The 14051-nt window shown below is 43.7% G+C and overlaps 1 protein-coding gene across 4 annotated transcripts in view; it reads left to right on the top strand.

The window, feature by feature from the left end:
- Positions 1-14051, top strand: part of LOC142903508 (multiple epidermal growth factor-like domains protein 11) — a 62624-nt gene that overhangs the window by 34099 nt on the left and 14474 nt on the right. For all 4 annotated transcript variants that reach the window (XR_012929275.1, XR_012929271.1, XM_076049305.1 and 1 more), the window contains exons 9-14: positions 478-652; positions 5961-6081; positions 8474-8637; positions 8724-8826; positions 12047-12193; positions 13166-13300. Coding sequence is in view for 2 of the 4 variants with exons in the window: in XM_076049305.1 (XP_075905420.1) it covers positions 478-652; positions 5961-6081; positions 8474-8637; positions 8724-8826; positions 12047-12193; positions 13166-13300 (845 nt within the window). In the remaining 2 variants the exon portion in view is untranslated. The remainder of the gene's footprint in view (positions 1-477; positions 653-5960; positions 6082-8473; positions 8638-8723; positions 8827-12046; positions 12194-13165; positions 13301-14051) is intronic.

The raw sequence follows: 14051 nt of genomic DNA, 5'->3' as shown, positions 1-14051 counted from the left end.
CGCCCACCTTGTCAATAAGCTGACTCCAGTTAGCCGCTAAACTTTAACCGCGCCCACAGGTTCATGGCCATTTTGATTCAAAATCAAAACCAAATAAGATAAAATTACCTGATTTTTGACAAGCAGTTTAGACCAACAAGAAGATTAAATCAGTTTGTAACGGTGAGATTTTTGGGCTCCATTCATATTGAAAGCGAGTCACTTTTAGTCTTTTTGCAACCAACTTTAGCACCCCCTGTTGGCCAAATGATAGAATGCAGGGTTGTTTTTTTGGCACTTTCTCAATGGCCTTCCTTGTTGAGACTGGAAGCTACACCCACTTTTTTATTTAGCGAAAGGTTTAACTATATTGCTCAATACTGTCTCCAGAGGTTTTCTAGAGGTACTGCCTCATTTCATCCATTTATGCAATAAAAAACAAAAATTAGCAACATGCTGCGACTGCCCACTGACTTCCTGTCTCTTCCCGTCTCCCAGCTGCCACCCTCTGTCGGGAGAGTGCACCTGTGCGGCCGGATGGGCAGGTCTATACTGCAACGAGACGTGTCCGGCGGGATACCACGGCGAGGGCTGCAGCGAGGCCTGCACCTGCGGCAACGGAGCCGACTGCGACGGTGTCAGCGGCTCCTGCCTCTGCGCTCCGGGATTCATAGTGAGTCAACGTGGCGACGGACCCGCTGCTGCTGCTGCTCTTGTAATGGTGTCGCTCACACTTCAGGTGTATAGGGGCAGCTAGGCATCACACAGTACCCATGATGCATCACACTGATGATGAACGTAGAAAAAAAAATTGCGCTTCTCTTGGAGGCTTTTTTAAAGCCTCCAACTCTGTATTTGTACCCCCTTGAAAACGAGACAATGCTTCTCAAGGGGCTCATCCAAATAAAGAATTTCCAACAGTTGAGCTGTACGTCTTACGATGACGTCCGATATCAAACGATGATGTTTAAGGATGGATGACGCAACCTTTGACCCACATCCGATGGCATAAAGCTTCTTTCAGCAGCAACAAATAGAGGCACAAGAGGCAACTTGTCGATTGTTCAGAGGAAGAACTTGTCGTTGGGTTTCCTTTTAACTCAGGACGTGTGAAGGCGGCGCTGCTGCAGGTGCAGGACGTGCTTTTTCACCTCATTTGTCAGATGCTGCTCTTGACTGTGCAGCTTTATTCGCGGAGAGTGGAGGCTAGAAGAGGAAAGTCGCTGGCGTGTGTCTTCTAGCCATTTTCACATCTTTAATTTACTTCCTGGACTCTAGTGGTGCAGCTTTCACACCCGTCATATTCCGGAAAAACTCAGCAGAGGTGGAAAAATAAATGATATTCTCTTCCTATAGTAAAAGTACAGATGTTTGTGTTAAAAAAAAAAATTAGCTCTGGTAAAAAATAAAAGTACTGATTAAACTCCTTCCCTCAAGTAAAGAAAGTACAGGTTCCGAAATATGCTGAAGTAAAAAATATATTTTTTTGCCATTAGTGAAACAATACGTTCATTGAAAATTTTGTAAAAATGAAAAAGTTCTGGTCCTGGATCATCTGGACTGAGCAGAGGTCAGAAGTCAGACGCATTGCATTCAGCTTTGATTTTGTCATGCTCACTCTCATCCACCTGAAAGTATTTGTACACCGCTGTCATGACTCCTCACTGCCAGCATTGCAGTAAATTAACGTCAACTGTGCGCTGCCCCAAACTGGTATCAGTACTTATTTTATGAGTACGAGTAGAGTACTCAACCCCAATACCTGATGCCGGTATCGCCATTGTTGCATCCCTAATCTAGATCCACTGTGACCATTTAAGCCCTTATTTACCTGATATCAAGTCCATACCAAATCTTACAGTACTACACAATTTTGCAGCTGCATGTGTCTCTAGCTTGCTGCTCCCCCTCTGCAAAGACGCACTTCCTCTGTCCGGACACTAGAGGCCTCATCCATAAATGTACAAACACCAGTGAAACAAAGGCTTCCTGCAGTGCAGTTTGCAGCTCATAGCCTCACTGAATTATTGTCATTATTGTCACCGTCTGTCTTTTTTTTCCTGCTTCATTTAGAAGAACAAAATTCAAGGAGAAATTAGCTTCAGATTTGTGTCATTTTTCTTGAACTTGTAAGAACCTTCCTTGTCAGGAAGAAGCAGATTGAGGAACGATCGGCGGCTCTCGTCTCACTGTGGCCCCCTGGTGTGTGGAGCCGAGACGAGAACTTTGATAATTGGACCTCGGCGAACACGGAGGCAGATGAAAGACGAGCGTCTGTTTGATTCCGTAGCGGATGAACTCACTCCCGCCGGACCTTTTATCGATTCCGATGAATTTATGCTGCAACGGTAACTCATAGTGTGTGTGTGTGTGTATGTCTGTGTGTGTGTGTGTAAATGGAGCTGATGTGTGGCGCCGTCAGCACTGCGGACCGCTCGATCGGAACCTGTAAATGCGCTTCACACTTGAGGGGGTGGCGCCGCCGCTGGGGGTCAGTAGATAAAAAACGAACAAAATGAAAAGATTTTCTTTCAACCGCAACCGCGGACCAGACGGCGGGCAACAACATCTGGAGGTCTGGAGCTCCTCAGGGTTCAGCAGTTAAACGTCTGAACCTGATTATTGACTTTTCCATGTTGTATTATCCGAAGTCCTCGTCAGTTTATTCATTCAGAAACTGTCAACGTTGATAAAATATTGATCTGATCATAAACTCAGCTGCATAAATCCTGTCATTTCTTTTGGAGAGAGACAAACTGTTTAGCGGGATCTTCACTAACAGGCATCCTGTCTGAGTTCCCTCACATCCATCCTGAAAAGCTCCAGAGTGAACTGTTGAGAATTGGTCCAGAACACTCATTGGTCAGGGGACCAGCCAGAGAAGAAGAAGGGGAGATGGAGGCTGCGCTGCAGTGTTCATATGTTGTTGCTATTAGCTTTGTTAGCTCATACTTACAACACACATTGTGATAGTGTGGACACACAGGGGCTAAACCGTGGATGTATTATTTGGATACTGGGTGGCCAATATGGAGGTGCACCCATTTTTCTTCAGTGGCCATTTGAGGTACTGCAGCCAAATATCCCATGGGGCGCAAAAAGCATTTTTCAATGCAATAAAAAATAAACTTCTGTAAAACGGTTGGCATGATGACCACCATTGACCCGAAACATGTTTTAAAGTTTTTAAACATGCTTTTAAAGTCATGGACTTTTAGGGTGAATTCCAATTCCTCCCTTAACCCTCAATCTCAACCCTCAATCTCAAAAATGCGCGCTCCCGCGAGGTGCAAGTGCTGTCCCGATTCTAAGAACGTCAAGTTGAGGGACGAGTTTAAGGGCTGTATCGCCCTCAATATTGAGATTCTCCGGCACCACCCTTGGCAGTAAGGGCTACCCAGAAGGCATTGCGTATTTTCGCCAAGACATCTTTGAAAAAGATCGCAATGTAAAAGCGAGCTACAAATGGAAGTATTTTCTTAGTTAATAAAGATATAAATATTTCGAAACCATTTTATTGTCTTAGTTTAAGACTTTTTTATGGATTATTGACATTGTTGTTGCGTAACATTTTTTTTTTTTCCTTACGAGGTTTGTCAACCGGACCGGCGGTCCCGGCTTCACGTTACTTGTATACCTCGTTGTGTAGCGACGGAGGACTTTTTCTTTTTAGTCGTCTTCTTCTTTTTCTCCTTCTTCTTCGTCGTTGTCGTCTTCTTGACAGACAGGACATAGCTTTGGCGTAAGGCCGCCCCCCACAGTCTGAAGACGTAACTGCACTTAAGGGGTGTCCCATTTCTAAGCCCTTACACTTATTTTTGAGGGCCAAGATTGAGGGCCAAAGATTGAGGGTTAAAGGCGAGGGTTGAGATTGAGGAGTTAAGGGAGGAATTGGAATTGGCCCTTGATCTTTCTAAAAAATTTCTACAGGCCAGAAAATTCCCAGAAAAGAGTTTATTCTCAGCGTGACATCATACGGTCATACGGTGTGCTGCTGTCTCGTTCTGATTGGCTGATGCGTTCTGATACACCATGGAAGTAACATAGGCATGATGGGAAGTGAACCTACTGCTACATGCTCTATGGGGCCGCATGGTGCACAAGTGGCCCTGAAGCCAGAAAAATCTGGACGCTTAAAATCTGCCAGTTTTGAAGGTGATGTATTTGGTGCCCCTCACACTACTGTTTGAAACGTTCCGCCTGTCGTGTCTGATACCACTTCTAACGGGCGCCGCTGTGATGGAGGTGTGACGTGATGCCGACGGGCCTGCAGCCGCAAGAGCGAACTCGAGTCAACCCGGAGCTGCGGCTCAAGGCGCCATCGATCAGGACCTCCGACATTTTGGCTGCTTTAATTAAAGCGGCTTCTTCCAACCTGCTGCCTGTAAATCGCTATTAATCTAATATTCACAAAGCCGGCCAAAATGGGCAAAGACGGGAGGAAGAAAAAGGAACTTATTAAAATGTAGGTGAATTAAAAGAGTCCCAAAAAAATAATGAATTAAGAATTAAGATTATAAATAAGGTGTGGGGGGGTCCAGTCAGAACTTCCCAGGGGAAGTTGGAGTGCAAACAAGTGACCTCCAGAATAATAAATACCTGCCGATCGATGGACGCCGCTGTTAATCTTTGTGGATTCTCTGAGCTTCAATTAGTCTTCGGCTTTAACTTCCCCCTCAGTTTCTTTTTTTTTCTGCGTCTCCTCACTGTAAATTAATAAAGTGGCTGCTAGTGAAACTTTATCCACAGAAGAACATCAGAAGATGAATTTCAACTCTTGCGGAAGATTATTATGTTCCAGCAGGTCTTCGATCAACCTGACTGGAAATTTGGACAGAAAAGTGGGGAAAAACATCCCCATTCCCTCTCACTGCTGACGGCTCAGCAGCGGGCCACATCCGGCCCGCTGCGTGTCTCTGTACGGTGAGCGTGAAGGCAGTCATACCCCCCCCCACCGCCACGTAACTTTGCCGACACGTTAGCGTTGCGCGACAGCGCGCTAGCGCTCCCGTTCCCCCGCTCAACAAAGACGTTAGCGCTATTTCCAACCAGCACCTCCACCCCCACACCCCCAACCCCCTGGCCCATTGCTAAAAAAAAAAAAAGTTTGGAGACCACTGCGTTAGATTGTATAATTCCACTTACTGTTCCCGTTCCACCATTGACCAACGCACTTCTTTTTAGCCGTAGCTCTTTTAGCCGTAGCTCCAGAACCAGCCACACAGCAAACGAATAGTAGGTGGCGCCGTACTGGTAAGGCTAATCTTGCGAGCACTCGCACTTCACTCGGTTTAACCAAAGATAAACTACAAAAACAAAAGAATGTAACATATGCTAGAACATGTCGACAACATCACGTTATAACACTCACTCTGTAATGACGACAGAATTTTATAAATTAATAATTCACAAGAAAGGTTTGTTTTGTAATTCCCAATTTCCTGGTCAATTGGAAAATGGACAAAACTGATACCGGGTGATTGTCCAAGTTGGATTTGAGGTAACGCGTGTGACCCGGAAGTTTTGTCGATGCAAGACAGTTTTGTTTTGTTTTTAATGCATGCGAGGGATATTGTTTTAAACAAAAAAATTACGTACCTGAAAAATCACACCAATTTTATCCCTCGTTTGTCTGAAAAGCGGAAACCATCCTGTTATTTGTTTTGTCCAATTTCCAATTTAGTGCAAAATCAAGAATTGGGAAAACAATTTGTGATTTATTTACTTATTTATTTATTTATTTATTTATTTATTTAGTCAGCCATTTTGGTTGTTAAACTATATTGAAAAGACGCATCTTCATTTGTTTTTTTAGGCATGTGTATGATACAAATGGTACGCCGATTGATTAACGATGATGTTTTTCTTCTCTATATTCCAACTTATATCTACCAATATGTCTCCGGGAAACACGTTAGCGCCTGTGTCAGCTGATTTGCATCCCCAACTCCCTCACCCTCCTCTCTCTCTCTGGCCCTCAGGGCGACGACTGCTCCATCAGCTGCCCCACGGGCCTTTACGGAACCAACTGCACCTCGTCCTGCTCCTGCCAGAACCACATCTCCTGCTCGCACGTCGACGGCTTCTGCGCCTGCAAAGAAGGTAGCGAGCGTATTGTCGCCCGGTGATCTTCAGCACTCAGATGTATCAGACAGTGATGGGGCTCACACAAAAAAAAACAATAACAACAACAACGACAACCAACAACAACTCAGAAATAAAACTAAGATATTCAGTGGAGGTGATAGCAGTTGACATGCAGGTTTTTGTTTTTTTTTTATCACCGAGGCAGCTCAGTGATGCTCAGTTCTTATTGCAGTTTACGAATTCCGACGGCTTGTGTCATCCCAACTCGTGCAACTCGACAGTTTTATGCTAGCGATATAGAGCTCAAACCAGGAACATTTGAGACAATTTGAGACCATTTTGACAAGTGGAGATCAATTTTTCATGCATTTCCTTATAAATACACACACTTTCCCCCCCACAATGTTTGATAACTGCTTTAATATGACTTCATTTGGCCTCAACAAGCAGTCATAGTCGCAGTCACAGGTTTTGCTGTACCGATCAGTTTCATCATTGTTTATTCTAACAAATGAAATCAGCCTATAACATACTGAAAACACATTTTTTTTAAAAACGAAGGAATTATCCAGATAGAGAAAACCGCAAAATTTAAAATAACAATCTGAGTTGCTGCCACAAAAAACTGCACTTTCACAGGTTGATATTTTCCGCCACATTATCGCCATTTCAGCTCTCGGTAGTAAAGAATAAAAGCACCTCTCTTTACAATCTTCAAATCTTTTTTTTTTTGTTCTTGTTTCACATTTTCCTCTTCGCTCGGCTTCCCTAATATCTCTCAATATCAGCATCTTTAAATATTAATGCGCCGACGAGCCTCACGGGGGAACATGGATAATTAAAGTGAGGAGACATCAGAGCCAACCGGGAGCTTCTGCTCCAACAAGTGGGCGTCTGTCCTCCGACAGTCAAACCTTTAGTTCCCTTTTCATGTAGACGCCGCTGTGGGAGGAAATTTCAGGCCTATCACGCGTCTGACATGTGATTACGACGGCCGCAGGGCTGCAGCGGCGAAAGGCGCTTTTGTCCGATGAGGAAGAGCAGCGGTGTGGACGAAGACGTGTCTCGTGTGGAAACACAGAGAGGAGTTAAAAATCGGGAAACTCATTAGCATGTTTAATTTAAATCTATACAAATGATTAATTCAGCGCCTGTTGCCTACCTTGGGGAGTCAAGGCAGCAATGATGCAAAAGGAAATAAATAGTGGATACGACAAGTGCAGGAAATTGCGACGCAAGCAAACATGCAGCGAGCTGTCTCGGTGCTGTCAAAGCAAAATCATTTATTCATCCGCCCCTCTCTGAACACAACTGTAACAGACACTGTCTGGCAACAAGGTCAGAAATCAAGGTAGAAACCAAGCCTTGTATGAATCACTTTAGCTACTGCTAGCACAAGGTAGCTGCCCTGCGGTGAAATTCCCCAAATATAAATCTCTTCTTAAATAATTACACATTTTTGAGGGTAAGAACGTTGTGTATTCCACTGTATTTGAGACAACTCACTCAGCTAGCAAGTAGAAGAGCTCGGGCAGAGTTGCTGCTTGTGCCCGAGACATCAAATTTTAGGTGGAGAGCGGGTGTTTGGTTAGTTATGCTAGCGAGATGTTAGCTAGCTGATAGCAGCCGTTATCAACCTCTTTTTTTGTTTGTTTGTTTGTTTTTTTGCCACTGCAGTCAGAATTAAGGTCTCAAAAAAGGAGTCACACGACGACAGATGCTAGTTTTTGCTAGGTAAAAAGAGTGGGAGCAAAACCTTTGATATATGTATATTCTTATATATAAGTAATAATTGTTGTCAGGGTAGGAAAACCAAATTAATCTCATTGTACTCCGAGTATATACTTTTATCAGTGTGTTTATGGGCAATATATTAAGGTTTAATCAGTATAAAAAAAAAAAATCAGGCCAAATTTTACAAACAAACCTGGGTTTTTAATCCATGTTTCATTCTGTTCGTCCCCATCAAGGTTAGGCCATTAGGTGAATTTTAATTCAATTTAAATTTTTGTCCCAATGTCTGAGCACTACTTTTAAAATGCATTTCTGTTTAGACTCTGCCCTTATGGACTTTAAATTGAAAGTTATCTGCAAAATATCCTTCAGTTTTTTTGTCACCAGTTGTAAATCTATATAAATATAAATATATAAAAACAATAAAATATGTATATGTGTATGATCAACATTCACTTTTGCAACACAAACTTTTGTCATTTGTCTATGTATGTTAATATTGTGGTATTGATGAATCGAGTATTGATGAATTATTACAATGAAATGGGAGTTTAGACTATGAAAACTAGCAATTCTTTTGGAAAATGAAACACTCTAACTCTAAATTTCTTTACAGTAGCGGGGTGTCTTTTCATTTAACAACAGATGCTTTCGTCAATTCACTGTTTTCCAGGTTGGCAGGGTGTCGACTGCTCCATCCCCTGTTCCAGTGGCACCTGGGGTCTGAGCTGCAACCAGACGTGTCAGTGCGCCAACGAGGCGGCGTGCGACCCGCTCAATGGAAGCTGCACCTGCTCGCCGGGCTGGAGGGAGGAGCTGTGCGACCTGCCGTGTCCCGTGAGTACGGCGTGACGCCGGCCAAGGCGCCTGAATTGCGAGTGCGCAGACGGTTTATCTCTAACTGCTAACTGCTCTGGCGACAGGAAGGATCATTTGGGCTGAACTGCGGCGAGAGGTGCGACTGTTTCAACGCGGACGGCTGCGACCCAGTGAGCGGCCAGTGTCGCTGTCTGGCCGGCTGGACGGGTGAGACCAGCGTTTGTGTTCACTGTAATGCCCTCATAAACTGTTGAACTCTTTATTTTTTTATTAGCCCTTGTTTGTTCAAACAATCCAAGCAAAACGTATAGCAGTGTATTGCGTAATTGTGTAATTATGTGAAACTTTCATGTAGATTTTTACACAAAAATTCTTACTTACTTACTTACTTGAAACTGTTGTTATTTTGTGATAGTGAAGTGCTCAGCATCACTCAGTTGTGTGACGATTTTCACATTTTTCCTGCATAATTTTCACCTTATCTTATGATACCTCTACTAGACATTTCAAAATCCTTCTCAAAGTTTGCATATTAATATTAATGTCATTGATGGTTCACATAAAGTTCAGAATCTCACCTTGTCTCAAACCAAGCTTAAAGTGCAGTCTCATCAAATTGTGTAAACCAGCCATTGTGTCTTGCTTATGCCTCGTTTCCATTTGTTATCGTGAAGTAATGCGAAAATGATCACGTAAAAATGTTGGACTTTTTACTTGATTGCATGACACTGAGTCTTTCGCTATCGCGAAATAATGTGCTAGTTTCATCTCTTGACGTGAAAATTATCTTGTAAAAAAAAAATTAAAATGATCACATAAAAATGTCTAATTTTGACATAATTGTGGATTGTTGGCAACTTCCACTTCCGTAAAAACAACATTGCGTGACAATCGGAAACTTTTCAACATCACACTTGCTGTGAGTTAGCTGTGTTGTTGAGTTGTTGTACATCCCCACTTCCACTGTGAACTTTGTATCTCTACTCCGGTGTTTGGATCAATAGTTGCTCATGTTGTGATCAGCGATGATCAATGTGCAGATGTATGAATATGGAGAAGGTTTAAATTAATGAAAGTGCCTGAGGGAGACTTGGTAATGAAGCTGAATGATTTTCATCCACTTTCAGCAACAAACTAAAATAATAAGCCAGATTTTTCCATTTCTTTCAAAAGCTGATAATTAAAAATAAAGAAATACACTGGTTGTACTACAATAAACTCCCCCCCCCCAGCCTCCCTAGAGATTCAACAGCCATCAGATGTTCCTCAGATTTCTCCTGAGACACATTGCTCATAACAATAAGATAAAACCTGAGTGAAATTTATTTTTCTAGCTCATTTTGTCCCGTGTTGTGCTTCAGGGTTTAAAAATGTTTCAAAGTTCAGAGCCAAATAACTCAAAAGGTAAAAATAAAAAGCAAAGCTAATAATGAGCAAACTTTCTTTCTAAAGTTTGCGCTACTGACACACTGTCCCCTGTTGGCCACGTAGGACTGTACAGCTTTGGTGGCCAGTTTTATTTTATTTTATTTTTTTAAAAACATTATAAAGGCGGAGAAACTTTGTGTTGTTGCTTTAACAAGCAGGGGAGTTGCCAACGTTGCTGCTCCTGCAGGGATTTCAGCCAGTAAATAAGAGACGGCAGCAGCTAACTCTTAGCCACCAGCTATGGCTAACTGGTGAAGAAAAGAAGAACTGAAATAGAAAGTCAAACGGGACCCTTGCCAGATGCCATTCTGTGACTCACAAAACCTCATTCACTATCACCAAAATTCAGCTATTTGATTTAAATCATATTTTTTGCAAAAAAAAAATGTTTTAACCAATTTCCAAAGATTTTCTTTACGCTATGCTAGCCTGGCGGCGTTCCCTTTCTCCGGCTCCTCCTCCACCTGCTTGTCATCTTTGAACAAATGGACTTTCCACTATTTATTTCCACTATTCCACTATTAATTTAGCTCTAATGGAGCCACCTCACTCTCATATTCCCTCATATTCCATGTCAAAGGAACTTTGTAATGAGCTGCAGGCAGGAAGGAGAGGCCCTGTGTGTGTGTGTGTGTGTGGGTGTGTGTGTGTGTGTGTGTGTGTGTGTGTGTGTGTGTGATGCTACAGGCTATTGTCCTGATAATCTCACGGGCCCAGGCGTCTCCAGGACGCCTCCCTCGTGAGTGCCAAAGTTTCTGATCCATTCTGCAAAACCAACTTTTTGTGGAGACAGACTCTGCCTCCTAGGGTGCACATGCACACACGCGCACGCACACACACACACACACACACACACACACACACACACACACACGCACACACACTGCAACACTGATGAAAGAAGGAGACACTTGGACGGCTGATTAAAGGGCCAGGAGTCTCCAGCAGCAGAAATTGGAAGTTTTTGGTTCCTCTTCTCAACAGCTGGACAGACTGCTGGCTGAACTGCCTTGTTGTAGTTGCGGTTGTTGCGGTTGTCAGCACAGTGTCTGTATTTCAATCAAGACTCAGGACCAGATCCACAAAGCGATTGTCAAGCTTTAGTGCCAGAAAATCCGTGCAAATCTCACCAAAAACAGTGCTTCCTGTATCCACAGAGCGGACATGAAGGTAAAAAGTGGAAGAAAATGCTGCGCTAGACTCACTTGAAAATATTTAGTCATTCCGTTCAAAATGACACCCCCTTCAATGCAAATAGTTTGCAAATAGTCCACAAAGAGTTTGCGCTCACGTCCGCACGTAATTTGACGTAAACAGCAGCAGCCAAAACCAGGCCAAAGTGTTTCTGGCAACTCTCCTCCCTGAAGAGCTTATGATGAGGTCTGTGTCTATAGAAAAATATCATGTACACACACACACCTTTTCATATATAAAACAATATAAAATGAATATTTTTATTTATCTATTAAGAATGCAAAATGTTGAAAAATTTACAAGTTCACTTACACTTGAAATCTGCACTTAGTCGATCAGAGCAGCCACTAAACATCTACAGATCACTCTCAGGTGGCGGTAACTGTAAAATATATAACACAATAAAACTGATATACTGTATATTACCAGTACTAATTTTTCCTCATTCTTGTGTTTAGTGTTAGTCATATATTTGGTAGCAAACACACGTGCTACATCAGCACGCACGTGTTGCTTGTGTGTGTCTGTGTTGTGATACCGAGACCAGCAACCACATCATCAACTTTACCCCTCACTCCAGACAGACTCAGCTGCACTTATACGCGTTTCAACAATGACCAAACGATCGGTGGAGCTGTGGGAACTTTGGTTTTGATGGTTTTAAAGGGAAAAGAGCGCCGCCTCCAGATGGTGTCGCTCATTGCTACACCTGCTTTAAAGTTTCATCAAGGCCTCAACGTCCTTTGACTGTGTGTGTGTGTGTGTGTGTGTGTGTGTGTGTGTGTGTGTGTGCGCACGCTCGCAGGAGTCCGCTGTGACAGTGTGTGTGAGGACGGCCGCTGGGGTCCAAACTGCTCCTACAGCTGCACCTGTGAGAACGGCGGCTCCTGCTCTCCGGAGGACGGCACCTGTGCGTGTGCTCCCGGCTACCGTGGCACCAACTGCCGGCGTGGTAAACACACACATACACCCACACACACACATACACACCTACCTCACTCTGCACGTAGACTAGAGGAGCAGGGAGTTGGACTCGTAGGACATCTCTCGGAGATCAGCTGAAACTAAGTCAACTTTCACAAGAACAACGGTGAGACGTTACAGATGCACATTGCTGCACTACTAAAAAAAAATGGTCCGAGTATCCCATAACTACGTGAAAATTTCACGTTTTTACAGAAGATGATGATTTTCTCGTTTCTACGTGATCATTTTCACGTTTTTATCAGATAATTTTCACATTATTTGATGTTAACGGATTGAGACGAAACAAAACAAGGCATAGACAAAGCACTACACTTTAAGTTTGGTTTGGGATATTGTGAGATGCGGAACACATTGAGCACCGTCAATGGCATTAGCATTGGCATGCGTACTTTGAGGAGGGCTTTGAAATGCATGGGGTTGTACCGCAGGAAGAATTAATCTCGACAGTGGCAAATCCACATTTTGAGCCATGGTCGAAGTAGCAGAAGAGCTCAATGGGACAACATTCCACTCCAGTTGGAGAAGCATGAGCAGACGGTCAGCTCAAGCGGACAGGTGACCAGTGAACGCGGCAGGCAGCAGGCGGAACGCTAGCGCCGTCCAAAACCTGCCGTGGCCCGTTGACGTTCGCGGACGCTGCTCAGTTCCCGTTGAGCTCAGAGTCTTTTTCTTTTATGCAAACGCATGCATGCACGCGCAATCAAGGTGCGGCGGACGTGGCTGAAGCTTTTGCATACGTGACGCTTAAAACAGGGAGTTGGTGGAGCATGAAATCTGTAATTAAGGATTCAAAGAACTAATCGGAGAAACTAATCAGAAAGTTTCTCTTCGGCCTGGAATTGGTTTCATCACATTTTAACGCTCTCTCTCTCTCTCCCTCTCCCTCTCTCTCGCTCTCTCTCTCACTCTATGCGTGTGTGTGTGCGTGCGTGTGCAGCGTGCTTGCTAGGTTTCTTCGGCCAGCGTTGCAGCCAGTCGTGTCCTCAGTGCGTCCACAGCGACGGCGCCTGTCACCACATCAGCGGCCACTGCGAGTGTCTCCCCGGCTTCTTCGGCTCCCTCTGCAACCAGGGTCAGTGGGGTCATTGGGGGTCAGCGGGGTCGGCAGGGGTCAGTAACAGTGCTGCTAATGGGCCGAATTGCACTTGATCCTTTCTGTTGACACCGCAAAAGGGACTTCGTAGCCATTATTGGCTAATTACGCAGGACGTTTCCATAAGCACCTGGAGCCCCCTGCAGTCTCCTCATCATCATCTGCACAAGTGCAAATCAGCAATCATAAATAGGATTAGTGCGTGCGCAAACAGCCGCCCTAGTCACGGACGGAGTCGCTCTTGTGTAGCTTCATGTTTGCCGCACTAGTTTGTTCTTCAGGACTGACGGAGTAAATACAGTCCTGTCAACCGGTGCACTTGCTCTGAATCAGGGGTCACCAACCCTTCTGAACCTGAGAGCTACTTCTAGAGTACTGAGTCACACAAAGGGGCACCCAGTTTGCTAAACTCTTCTGAAACAACACATTTTCTCAGTTTGCCCTTAGTTATGAATTATTATAATTGTTTACTCATCTATGTGAAGACACTGATCATATTCATTTCTCACACTAATGATCAACGTTGACTTAACAAGGTTTTGGATACAGATGACATCAATATTTAGCATTTTATTTCTAGTAATTTTATTTATTAATTTAATGTATTTATTTATAAGTCATTTTAGAATCTATTTGAATGCAAGTGTGATTAGAAATGAATAGCAACAGAGTAAAATTAGATTTGAGACACAGTATTTTTAGAAATGGCCTGCAGGCTCTTTGGGGGCCA

Source organism: Nelusetta ayraudi, unplaced genomic scaffold (assembly GCF_046127955.1).
Source record: "Nelusetta ayraudi isolate G7.1 ecotype Tasmania unplaced genomic scaffold, CSIRO-AGI_Nayr_v1 ptg000002l, whole genome shotgun sequence".
NCBI classification, from domain to species: Eukaryota; Metazoa; Chordata; class Actinopteri; order Tetraodontiformes; family Monacanthidae; genus Nelusetta; species Nelusetta ayraudi.
Note: the sequence above shows the minus strand (reverse complement) of the source record. Positions and strands in the feature narration are given on the sequence as shown.